This window comes from Corvus cornix, chromosome 1A (genome assembly GCF_000738735.6).
Source record: "Corvus cornix cornix isolate S_Up_H32 chromosome 1A, ASM73873v5, whole genome shotgun sequence".
Classification (NCBI taxonomy): Eukaryota; Metazoa; Chordata; class Aves; order Passeriformes; family Corvidae; genus Corvus; species Corvus cornix.
In genome coordinates this window covers 43801581-43814362 of record NC_047057.1, presented here as the reverse complement: position 1 = coordinate 43814362, position 12782 = coordinate 43801581, and the positions used below count along the sequence as shown (strand labels likewise).

Here is a 12782-nt window from a genome sequence, read left to right as displayed (position 1 = left end):
ATAGCTTAACTGTGTGTGTGAACCAATTTGATCGTGCAATGATTGATTAAAAAAAGACATTCCCAATGCCCCATTCTTTATTTGGATGGTGAAGGATGTTTCAATTACATTACAACCTTAAAAGATAAGTTAATTTCTTTTTTGATCTTGGCTTCCATAATATTCATCCAATTTTGTATTTAATTTTTCTTGCTACCCTGTATATTTTGCAAATGAATACTATGGACTATAACTTGAAAGTTACTTAATGACCTCTTCCCACTCTTCTTTCCCACGTGTGGCACTCACCAGAAAATGTCACCATTTGTACTAAGCTTTCTAAATCCATCTTGGAATTATGCTTTCTCTTTTAAAGAGCACACACTGATTTTTGAAATGTTAAAAGGATTTTACCAGGTACTGTGTAATAATTTCTGTCATACAATGCATGCAATGATACATCCCATCCAGTGCTTATTAGTGTGATTATAGCATGTCTGAAGTGTTTCATAAAGCAAGTCCTTTAATCAATCATGGAGTAATAACAGTGTACAGTGGCGTAATAACAGAAGAGCTTGCATCCTGGAGGTTGTAATAATCTCAAATTTGTAGTGCTGGAACTAGCAGAACTTAATATGCAAATCTCATTGTGAAATGGAGTCAACTCTGGGGTGAAATGGAATGGGCAATTAACAGTGTATGGTAGTGTTGTATAAGGAGTTATATGAGGTGAAGAAAATATTGTGTTAATTGTTGCAGAAGGTTCTTGGGTTTGGGACAAAATGATTCATTAAGTGTGCTGAAAGTGTACGTTCAGATATTGCAGAAGTGGAGGTAGATGCTGCCTATCTAAAGAGACAGTTGGACCATCTCTTAGTGCCACTGAAACATTAGATGCAGTATTCTAACTTACCTGTCTTCCTGGGAAACCTGGCTACGACTTACCATTTATTTTAGATACTATTCTTCTGACTGTCAATGGAACACAATCCACATGTTCATTAATGGAGTTACTTGCATTTCAAAGCTTTCCTGTGGGATGTGTGTTTCTGTGGGCAGCACTTCTTAGGCTACAGAGCAATTGGGGCAGGCAGGAGCTCAGGGGCTCCCTAGTCTGAACAGTGAACAGGAACAGCTTGGAGGTCAAGAGCAAGTTGCTCAAGCCTGTCTCACAGGAACAGCTGTTCTTTACATCCAGTAGGAATCTCTCATTTCAGTTTTTGTGTCTGGGCCTCCCACTGTGTGCTGCTTAGACCAGCCTGGCTTCCTCTTTTTGATGGTCTCTTCATGGGTGGTGGTGTGGCTGCTGTTTGGCCCTCCCAAAGCTGTCTCTACTTCCACACTGAGCCAGCCCTGTTCCCTAGGCTTCTCCCACAGGTCAGGTGCTTCATCCCCAGATGTGTTGGTGGCCTTTTGCTAAACTCACACTGGTTTATCAGTGTTCTCCCTGGACTGGGAAAGCAGTATTTCGATGTGGTCCAGTGGGTGCTGGCCAGTGGGGAATAATCACTTCCCTTGATCAGTTGGTTGGGCTCCTTGTTAACAAAATCCAGGCTTCTGGCAGCCCTCTGTGCACACAGGGCATGCTGCGGGCTCCTGTTCAGCTTGCTGGCATACACGAGGCCTCGGTCCTTTTCAGCAGATAAACCTCTGTTACTGCCAGGAGTTTTCCTTCCCTGGAACAGGAGTCTGCATTTGTCCCTGTTGAATTGCATAGGGTTCCCCTTGGCCTATTGCTCCAGGCATTTCTAGGTCCCTCTGAGTGGCAGCTCTGCCCTTGAGTGTATCAGCTGGTCCTCCCAGTTTGATGTCATGTGGAAACTTGAAGAGTGTGCACCTGTGGTCCGTGATGGGATGTACCTTGTTTACTGTCTGTATCAGTGACCCTGGGAAGAAGTACCAGTGCCTTCACTTTGACATGTTTTGCATGTGTATCGTATCTCTTTTTACCCCCTTTTTTGCCTCTCCTGTTACTAACTTGCAGAGCTTGCATCACCTTTCCTCTTGCTTTTGTATGCTGTATTAATAGGAAATTGTGTTCATATTTTCTTTAGGAATACAGTACAGCTAACATGAAAAGACATGGAGTAGGAAAACCAGAGTATGTTGATTACTTAACTGATGACCTCAGAGAAGGCTGGAGTGAGAAGATATGGTTGTCTTCTCTTACTGTCACCAGCCCCCATAGCTTGGTGTTTCACTCCTTCTCATTTCCCTTTGGCCAGTCTTCAGAGCCTTTTCAAAACTGAAATGTATTTCACTGGGAATTAAGTCCTTAATCAGTAAACTTGACCTGTTAATGACTTTTTTTTTAGGTTTGATTAATAATAAAAGGCTGTTATCTTTGTTATCTTTGCTGTCTTTGCTGTTATCTTTTTATCTATGAAAGTTGACAATAGAACATTCTTTTTAAAACAAAGCAGGAAAATGTACTTAATTTTCAAAGAATGGAAAATCATGTGTGCTGCAGATACCTTATAAGAGGTTATATAACTGATTTGTCTTCAAAAAGAGGATATATTTGAGGAAGAAAATTCTTCTCCAAATAAGATTTTGGAGGCACCAAGATCTAGAAACTAAAACTCTTTCCTTCTCTCTGTAGATTTCAATCTATATATTTAAATTCTTTATCTTTATCCTCTTATATTAAATTATAAAATCCTTTTTAACATTATAAGTACTTCCAGATATGCTACTGAAGTATTTTAGCCTTACTTTATCCCATTTGAGATTGTCATACTAGAATTATATGGTAACTTTTTGTTCTTTGTTTAAACTAGGATTGCATATACATATTGAGATAATTTTTAAATGATGTTTGCTTTGAGAATGCTTACTTTTCTGCCATCAGTCAAGCAGACATTTTGGAGATGAGTAAGAGAAGTTAAATCAAATTTAAATCAAAGTTACAGTTAAATAAGGATTATAAGATACAATCCATCTACCCAGATTTTGAATCATGTAGTATTTAAAGTTTACTTGCTTATCTGTCTGTAGTTTCAAATCAGTACTGTTGTTTTGATTTTCAGCATATTCATAGGAGTATATCTTTATAGGTTTTCTTACTGATTGGCATGTTTTAACTTTACCACAGGCTTGATTATTATTTTTATTCTTTTCCAAATCAAGGCAGTGTACCTGCTTGTGTGCTAGTTGAATCAGCAGGGTCCTTAAACTTTAGTCTTCTGTCTTTCATATATTTAAAGCTCGTCCAGAATGTAGACAAGTTATCAAGAAAGTATGATGATACTAGTTTACTACTTCTGAAAAACTTTTTAGACTTTAATTTCTAGTGTTTTCCTATAGGATATAGCAACCTAATTTAACATCACCAAGAGTGATACAAGGGCCAGGAGTTTAGCCAAAGTTTTTGTGTTGTGTTGAGCATTCATGAGAGGAGGTGTTTTAAAATCCTGGCTTTTGCTTCTGGTATCTGCTTGGTTTTTTATGGAGAGTGTTGGATAGAAGCTTTTGTTGAAGTGTTGTGCTGAAAATTACATAATTGCTTGTCAGCTTGTTCACTTCATTACTCTTGTGGAGGGAAAATACCTTTGTATTCCAAGAAGTAGAAGAGAGGCCTTTGCATAGGATATGTACTGTGCTTTATTAAATATTTATTAAATATTAAAATGTAGGCTCTCATTTTTCTCTTCCCCATCTATTTCAGACTCCAGGTAGAGGTGGGTCTCAGAGTTCAGATTCGGATTCATCTGCCACACCTGGAAATGCCGTGGACGTAAACAATGAAGGCTCCTCAGAGGTACTGTGCACCGTACACGGGACTCGTGTCTTAAACCTTGGGTGCTGTTTCTCTGCTCCATGAAACTGTTGGGAGTAACTTTTGATGATCTTCCTAAATAAATACTGTACTAAATAAATACTTGTAAATGTTGTCTTCTAAATGTTGTTTGTTATTTAAATAAAAAAAGAAAGACTAGGCCATGTTTATATGTAACTATTAATTAGGCTTATCTCTCCAAGTGGTCACAAGCAATCCTTCCTGTAGTTCTAGACATGAATTATTAAAATTAAAAGCAATTAGATGTAAGCTTAAGACTCCTTGTTAATAAATCTTTCATGAGAGCTGCAAAAAACAAGTCTTGACATTTTATCATGCTTGTACTCCATTTTCATCTTGCTTCTGCTAAGCTATAATGTATACTGGAAACCTCTTCCTTCTTGTGAAATATCAAACATATTGGGTTTTGCTTGGTGTTGGAGTATAAATCCTCTCAGTTTTTCATGGTCTGTATGCCATACTTAATCAGCAGAATAAGTTGTTGCTGCAATCCCGTATTACAATGTCTTTGTATTTACAGTGTTGTCAGACATTAACGCTGAAAAATGCGAACTGACTTCACTGGCTGTTGAAGCTTGTTTGTGCTGATGTAGCCTTCTTACCTATCTTGAAAATGTTTTGAGCTTAACATACAAATACAGTGCAAGGTTAATTACCCCTATTACAGCATTAAAGGGAGCAAAGTGCCCTTTCTTACACTGAATAAAGTGTGTGAGGATTCAAATACTCCTGTGCATGATATGATGAAAGATAAGACAAACTTTCACCGTGCTGTTTAAAATCCTGTCTGTGCATCTGCTTGTTTCTTCTTTCTTGAATCCTTATTGCAGCCAATGTAATCAGACATTCCTTAATATTTTGCTGCATGTTCTACATATCATATATTTTTGAGTCCAAATCTGTTTTGCGTGCATATTTAATCGCCCCTGAAGCAAATAAATATTCTTAAATTGCAGACTAAAATCTTATTACTTTTGTAGTTGATTAAGGCGTAAAAATGAGCAATGAGACAATTGCTTCTTTCTAAGATTTGGCTAAAATTGTACAATTCTGTTAACATGAGTGCAACATCGCACAGCTGGTGGGTGCCATAAGGTACCTCAGTACTAGTGGAGCGGTATTTTCTTGACATGGGATGAGCTTTCAGAGTGGTGGTGTGCCTGTACTATTGCCCTATTAGCTGTTCTTTCTATTGAGTCAAAACTGGGTCAGACCAAAGGCTGCTTTGTCACTCTTGTTTGATATGCATGTGTTACATAAAGAAAGTATCTTTTAGTTGTCCATAACTCCATCATTTCTTGCATTGGGTATTACCCTTAGCGTAGAATTTCAAAGTCTGTTTGAAACTGAGTTCCAAACCTGGTGATGGGTTTTTAGATTCACATGTAATGCTACTGGAATCTGTTAGCCTTCCTTTTGCCTCACAGCTTGCCTGAGGTCTTGTCTTTCCTGGAGCTTCTCTTCAGGAGCACCATAGTTGGTCTCTGCAGAATTTTTGTTCTTTGTTTTATCATGATATTCCTACCTGGTTCTCCATTATTATACAGTCAGAAATCCAATAACTTGTTTTCACTCCAGTTTCTTGGCTAGATTTTCTGATTTGTGTTGTTGCAAGAGTCAAATGGATAATAATTATTAAATCTGTGCAGATTTGTACGTTTCCTTTCTCCTCAAACCTGGTTGAAATAAATCCTGATTTTTTAGAGCTGTAGTATGAAACAGAAGGAGTGGGGAAGTCTGAATTCAAACTGCTCAAGAAGAGGTAAAAATTTGCTTAAGTCCTGTCTGTGACCATGTTGGCACTTCAGGTCACACATAGACCCATAATGAAGTCTTTTATTCACTGTTCAATCTGCCCAAGGAGGAAACATTTGGGTCTATCTTACCTTTGTAGCTTAGGTCCCAGTGCAACTCTGTCTGTAGTACAGGGTTGCTAAATATTCCATGCTTGCAGTGAGTCTACCAGTGAGATGATGCTTTCCTTAGTGTAATGTAACTGCATTAACTAGACAGGTTTGCCTCAGCTTCTCCTGCTGCTGTTGCAAACTTGCTTATTAATTTATAGAGGCATTTCTGCAATCTCACTGCACCACTCTTCCCTCTTTCTCTGAAACATCTGAACACCCTTATGGGAAACCTCACAATGGATGTGACGTGATGCCTTGTAATGCTCCATTCACAATTTGTCATGCAGCTTGTTCCTCTGTCACATGAAGGGGGTACCAAGAGTGTCTGGAAAACACACAATAGTATGCAGCATGGTCCTAGTTTTTAAGGCATATTTTAGATTTATTTATTTTCATGCCCTTGGTCACTGTTCCTTCTTGCTTTCTCTATGGTATTGGTATGGTTTGCAAAAGTCCTCTCTCCAAAAGGAAAACAGACTTTGCTTTTGGTGACTGTAGAGAGCTTTCAGCATAAGAATTCAAACTTTTGATTCCAGATCTGCATTTTTTTTTGTCTTTATTAGTTTCTTAAAAAAGATATATACATTTCACAGGGCTTCATCTGTCCACTATGTATGAAAGTGTCTGTAACTCCCACTGATCTGTCTGAACATTACCAGAGTGAGCACGCTGGGACAGAAGGAAGACAGGAGCTTCGTGACCTCCCAGCTATTAGTGTGGGTCTTGTTTCTTTTGTTTACATAGTTTTGGTAATGGGCTGCTTTAAATGAACTACGTATTTTCTTGTGGCTTGGGTGTCAGCTTTTTAAATTGTTTCTTTTGATTCCTTGCTTAAATGCAATTTGATCTCATATGCATGATTCCAAAGTATACATTCAGCAGAAGAATTAATTAATATCTAGTTTTCTGATTTGCAGTTGTCTGGCACATGAGACATTTGCAGTATTGGAAGACTTGCAGTCACTGATATGTACACTTTTTTTTTTAGCAGCTTTTGCTTGATTTTCTTATAAATAAGGCTATTTTCTTGTTTGGTTTGCTTCACATCAGACTCAGTATCATGATAAACATGGTGTTGGATCAGGCACATCCTTTCTGGAAAGAACTGTTTCGAGCCGTTATTAGTTAGCTGTTTTTTAATGCATATTTCTAATGCAAGGTAGGTACATTGGGTAAAAGAGGACTGAGGGTGGGAATATAAAAAAGTCTGAAGCTTCTTTCTTTGAACATATTTAAGAGCTTATGTATTGCAGCAACATGATAAAAATAATTAGAAAAACAAATTTTTAATATAAAATCTTACTGGATTTTTTTATGCCCCCAAGAAAATGCAAAGGCTGTTTCAGTTAATAGATGTAAATTGTAGTGAATTACTAAATTCTTCCAGTTGTGCAGTGTAAAACTGCACAATTAAAGCAAAATGTGGTTTTTTTATGCTCCAGAACTAGAATTTAGATTCTGTAAGTTAACAGCTTCCAGCTGTACAAGGCTATCTGATTCTTTTTGCTGCAAACCTTGAGAGAGTAGATTTGACTTCTGGGGGTAGGCAGCTTGCTGTGCACTAAATGGGTTTTTATAGAGGTGAAGTTTTGCATTGTTTCTGCCAGTGTTACTTTTGTTGAGTTTTGAAATCGAAGTGTTTTTTCTAGGATGTGCGTGTGATGTGATTTTATTGTGTTTGTTGTTATATGCATTTGCTAGGTAGTGCTTTTTTCCTTTCTTATACTTGGCATGTATTTGCACTGTATTTTTGAGGGAAAACTAAATTGTTGGATGTTACTCTCAGACAATGGAAGCAATCAATAAATTGATTATTCTAGAGATAACTTGAGATGCCATTTGAAGCGTGACTGTTAAAATAAGGAGGATCTGTGGTAAGACTGACCTGTGCTGCTCTCTTGGAGTGGTGTGGGACCTCCTCAGAGGCAGGACAACTTGAGTATGGCTTTTGATGGACTCCTCACTGCCTCTTGTTGAAGCAGAGGCTGTCAGTAGTGCTCTGTTGTCATCAAGTCAGCTTTTTATTTTCTTTATTATCTGGTCACAAAGCAAGTGCTGTACTTGAATAAGCTGTGGCATTCCTGATGTGATGGTGTCAGTAGATTTTGGGATGAGAGCAATCAGAGGTGTTTTGATAACCTGAAGAAGTTACTGTTTTATTTAAGTTGGTTGTGCTTAGCATATTTTATGGAGTTGTCTGCAAGGTTCTTGCCCACTTTGAATTTTTGTTTTTCCAGTGTCAGTTCCTTGGTCAGTACTTTTCACTTGTCAAGAGCTGATTGCAACTTTTTAACTTGATAAACTGTGTATTGAGTGTAGCACTTGAAATACAAATTCTAGCTGTTGCTGTTTCCTGTTGCTAAAGCTGTATTTCTTTGTACTGTGGTTCAGTAAGTATCTGTAAGAGGTGACAAGCAAAGAAAGCAAATACATGCATGGGTTTTTTTTCAATTTGATCTTTTATTATATCAGAATGCCTAGAAGCATTGAAAAAGTGGGGAATTCTGTTGATAGCTATTGTCAGTTACTAGTATGAAAAGTTTAAAATCCTTGACTACTGAGAAACTGATTGTTTGCTGATGGAAAATAATAGTTTGCATTTGTAGTGAACACTTTGAAGCAGCACCACAGCCAGGTTGTCACGCCTCCTTCAATCTTTCTGTTTCTGGGACAACTTTATAACAATGATACAATGTTGTCAATGTCCTCTTATGTAGCAGACATGGAGCATTGCTCAGTTTGGCTTACTTAAACTGGTGTTTAGCGTTACTGCTTGTCCATAGTACTGGGAAAAGCCTTTTGTTGGAAACAGTGCTGAAGAAGCTTGTAAATTCAGGTTTTTTGCTAGTGAATTCTCCTTAAACAAGGAGATAGGATGTATTGCAAGGCCGGTGTTTGGTTACACTTTGTGAGACCTGAAAAATTGTTACTTGGTTAACAAAAGCTTTAGTACTTGCCTTAGATTTTACATATAGTTTCTTTGCTAACCCTTCTTCCACTGGTACACCTATCAGCTGATGAAAATTTTAGCAAGTCTGGTCATTTGCCCCTCTGTTCTCCATGCCCTTCGTTTTTCTCCGTCCTCCGTGCAGTGAGTGTTGGTCTGGTTTTTCAGTCCCAGGCACTCACACCTGCAGTGTCCTGTTGTGGGAAAGGATTTTTGCCACTTGCCTACAACCTGATTTATGGCCATCTTCTTAAACAGCTCTCTGTGCAGCCCTCTTTTTCAAACTAGGGATTGAAACATGTGATGGCTGCTGAAAACATCAGTGTAATACTTTCACCTGCCCCCAAGCTGTGATGAAGCCTTTAAAAAATGTGTTTAAAATACAATGGCTTATTCAGCTGCAGGAATAACCACTAAAATGTTGGCAAATATCTGTCCATGTCCAACTTAACCAAACAAATGCTGTATGAAAGTCGCACGCATCGCCAAGTTCCCAAACATTGTTTCCCAACTTCTGTGTATACAGTGGTGTCACTAACAAAAGCTGTGTGACGACTTCTGTTTTGTTTTCTTTTTTTGAAAGGAACGGTACATTTCTAAACTGTGTCCAGCATTTCCTGACAATCTCTTTTGGACGTTCAGAGCATGTCAACAGTGAGTCAATACAGAGGCATAGTTTGAGACTTCCTGTCCTGTTTTTATCTGAGGCATCCAAAACAACCACTGTATGGTACCCCTGCAGAATTTAGAGTACAGTGGCTGTTAATATGTGTTGTCTTATCTACCATTGGGCTAAATCTAAGACAATTTTTAAACAGTTCTTTTGGGCAGTCTTCATAACTTTCCAGATATTTAGTGAGAATGTGTTTCTTGGCTAATACAAGCAAGATATGACCATGATATTTTCTGAATAGGCTTTTCATAGCAGAATCACACAGAGTGTAAATTGGCATAGTAGTTGTGCAAAAACGTGGGGTTTTTATGTCAGTCTTTAAAAAGACCTCATTCTTTATGGTATTTTTTTCCTACTTGTCTCTTACTGTAGATGCAGTTGATTGAATCTTCTGTTTTTATGCATGCCCTTGGAATATTGTAGACTGTTACTGCACAGAACATCAGGTCAATGCTTTAATGCTGATATTTTATTCTCCTTCAGTTGCTTCTCAAATTAGGTTTTCACCTGTTTTCACCTCAACAGTACTTGCCTGCTTTGCACAGGAACAAAAATTATTGATGGAGTTAGATTAGTACATTAACTTCGTGCAACATCCGAACAGTATGAAGAGAATGAAGAATTAGAGATACTGATTTGATTTGACTTGGCCATGGAATATGACTTTTCTTTAAGAAATAGAGATCCCACCAGATTGGAATTTCTAGTTCATGACAAAATTGTAGTCTTGTAGGTTGTGACACAATTGTAGCCTTACTCATCAATAGCAATAAAAACATAAGAGAACTGAATTAGAAATTATGTTGGAAGAATCCAACTTCTTTTCCAGGAAGACATCAATTCTGCAGTCTGGTAGAAAATACTATATAAATACACCTTTGCTCTCTTTGTCCAGAAATTTAAATACATACTTGTAAAATTGAAATGGGCTGCAGATCTTAATTATACTCAACATGACCTTTTTACCTACTTTTCTAATGATTAAATAGAGATGTTATCTGAGAAAGCCACTGTCATCTTACTGTGTACATAAACACAGAGGAAAGGGCTTTATCTGGTGAAAGACATGGAAAATGTCAACTCTATTTTTCTTTTAGCAATATGTAAAAAGAGTGACCTAATTTACTTATTCTTTAACTTAAAATATGTCATGATTTTTTTAAATCAATATGTAAGCCTTCTAAATAAATTATGATGTGTAGTCTTGCCCTTGCTGTCTAGGCAGACCGTTTAATCTGCTTCTGAGAACTTCCTGAGGATTCAGTTAATTGCTTTGATATATATTTGGAAAATACAATCTAGAAGCTGCTTGATACATCTTTCAGCTCTGAAATATCACTCATGTTTCTCTCTGCTGGCCCTAAATATATACAGTTTCTGATCTTCCATCATGTAAAATTTTCAGACTTTAAATCACTGTGTAACTGGAGAATATCTGAGTTTTAGCTTGAACTTACTGTTTAAGTGCTGGTGAAGATGTGTATCTTGTATTGAGGAAAATTGTGGAGGTTCACCTGCAGTGGAAGAAACATGAATGGTGAGCTTACTTTCGGTTTTTTAAACATGCTGGACTTCATTCACATCATACAGCTTATCGTACCAATACAATTGTGTGAGAATTGCTAATGTAAGTGTGGATTCTGAGAGAAGGGCAAACATAGGTCATGGCCAGGAAGTGTTACAGCCCTGGGCTTGAATCACTGCAATTGGCTTTTTGTTCATGCAGCTCACTGGAAACAGGCTGTAGCTGGGGGTGCTGACCTGGTATTTCTGGAAGGTCAGTGGTGAAACTTAGATACTCAAATCTATTTAAACTTAAAGCCTAGTCATGTGAATGCCAAGCGTGTTAAAGTGCATCCTGGTTTTTGGTTTGGGCTAAGCTGTCCTATAGCATGTATATGGTAGAATAGTCATGAATGTTTTCCATATGGTAAAAGTGTCAGTTATCCTGAAATGATTCTGTGGGGTTTGTTTTTTGGGGTTGGGATTGGTGGAGGTTTTTTTTTTTTTTTTTTTTTGTGTCTTAGTTCTTAAATATTTTCCAAGCATGGAAAACAGTAAAGCAGTGAAGTTCCATGGTTCTCTAAGCTTGACTCATGACATAAGTGCTAGAATAAAAATACAAGATGTTGCAGAAGCTTTGTTTGTATTAGTAAATGTGCTATTTGAAGCTGTTTGTGCTGTATGGCTCTCTACCACACACAGCTGTAGATCAGCAGCAATCATAGCATCCTGAATAGGACCACTTATTCAATTCTATGCAGTTTTAAAGTGGGATTGACTACACTATCATCAGATATTGCTAGAAGGTGCTAAGGAAGCTGAGCTGCTATGGCTGTGGCTTTAAAACTTAAATAAGGTGCCTTATTTCTTGGATTCTAAGGACCTGAGCACATCTGAATTCCATCCTGTAAAAACTGTTTTGCCCATGGGACTGTCCTTCAAGAGGTGTCATCTTTCTGCCAGATAACTCCAGTTTTAATTTATGAAAAAGGAACTTTGAGTAAAGTAAACTGTGCTCTCACTCATTAACTAATTAAGACAAGATTTCATATTGGCTCTAAAAGACCATTTCATTAAAGCTCAGGGCAAAAGGAGAGCAGTTGGCAGATGAAGAGAGATTGAATGCATCTATATATAGATGTCTCAGGCTCCAGTTACTGGTGATGGAGTCCTGGGAGCTGTTATGCTGACCTTACCTAAGGTATACACATTTGTTAAGTTGGATGACTAGTTTCTTGCTCCATTAACTGTGTTGAATAGCTCTGCATTGGTAGTGATTGGGGAGTAGACATCTACATGTAAATGTTGGGGTTTTTTTAAACCTCAGTTGGGAGCCTTCAGCTGATGAAAAGAAAAATCATTAAAAATAAGACAATATTCTGAAAAGGCTGAAATTTTCAAAATACTTCTTTACACAGTCAACTCCATCACCCCTAGTCCTACAGAGTAATATAAGGAGAAGACAGAAACCCAGAACCATTCATTCCTACACACTCATTTTTCTGTTACATAAACTATTTCTGCATCCACTTTAAAACAGTGTGAGGATTAGGAGGATTCTGTGGTAGCCTGCAGTTGGTCTGGTTGTGCTCATGTCTGCCTGTGGGTCTGTGCCCTGCTTCTGCTGGGCACTGTGTTTGAATGTTGTAGGCGAAAGTTCTTACAATAGTTAATAGTTCTGTAAATTATTTTGGTACAAAAAACCCTCAAACCCCACGCTAGTTTTTGTAGCAAGAGTTTCCTTCCAGTGTTGCTTTTAGTATCCTGACATACTTCCTAAAGAATGCTGTCTTAATGATTCATACAAATATTAATGTTCCCAGAAAGAAATAATTTACCTTGAATGGCTTTAAGGAGATAGAGCACTGAGAAGCTTAACTTTATCAAGCCTGAAAGTAAATCTCAACTATTAGAGAGAAAAAATTTTTTTTTGTTCTTTTGGCTTATTTGTAAGTCTATCTTGAGAAAGGCAAG

The 12782-nt window shown here is 37.6% G+C and overlaps 1 protein-coding gene across 2 annotated transcripts in view; it reads left to right on the top strand.

Annotated features, from left to right (window-relative positions):
* The window catches only part of EEA1 (early endosome antigen 1), a 69181-nt gene that overhangs the window by 4418 nt on the left and 51981 nt on the right, over nt 1–12782 (top strand). The window contains exons 2-3 of one of the 2 annotated variants that reach the window (XM_039570155.1): nt 3647–3739; nt 6279–6401. In XM_039570155.1, coding sequence (XP_039426089.1) covers nt 3647–3739; nt 6279–6401 — 216 coding nt within the window. The remainder of the gene's footprint in view (nt 1–3646; nt 3740–6278; nt 6402–12782) is intronic. The other variant, XM_039570157.1, reaches the window with a different exon arrangement.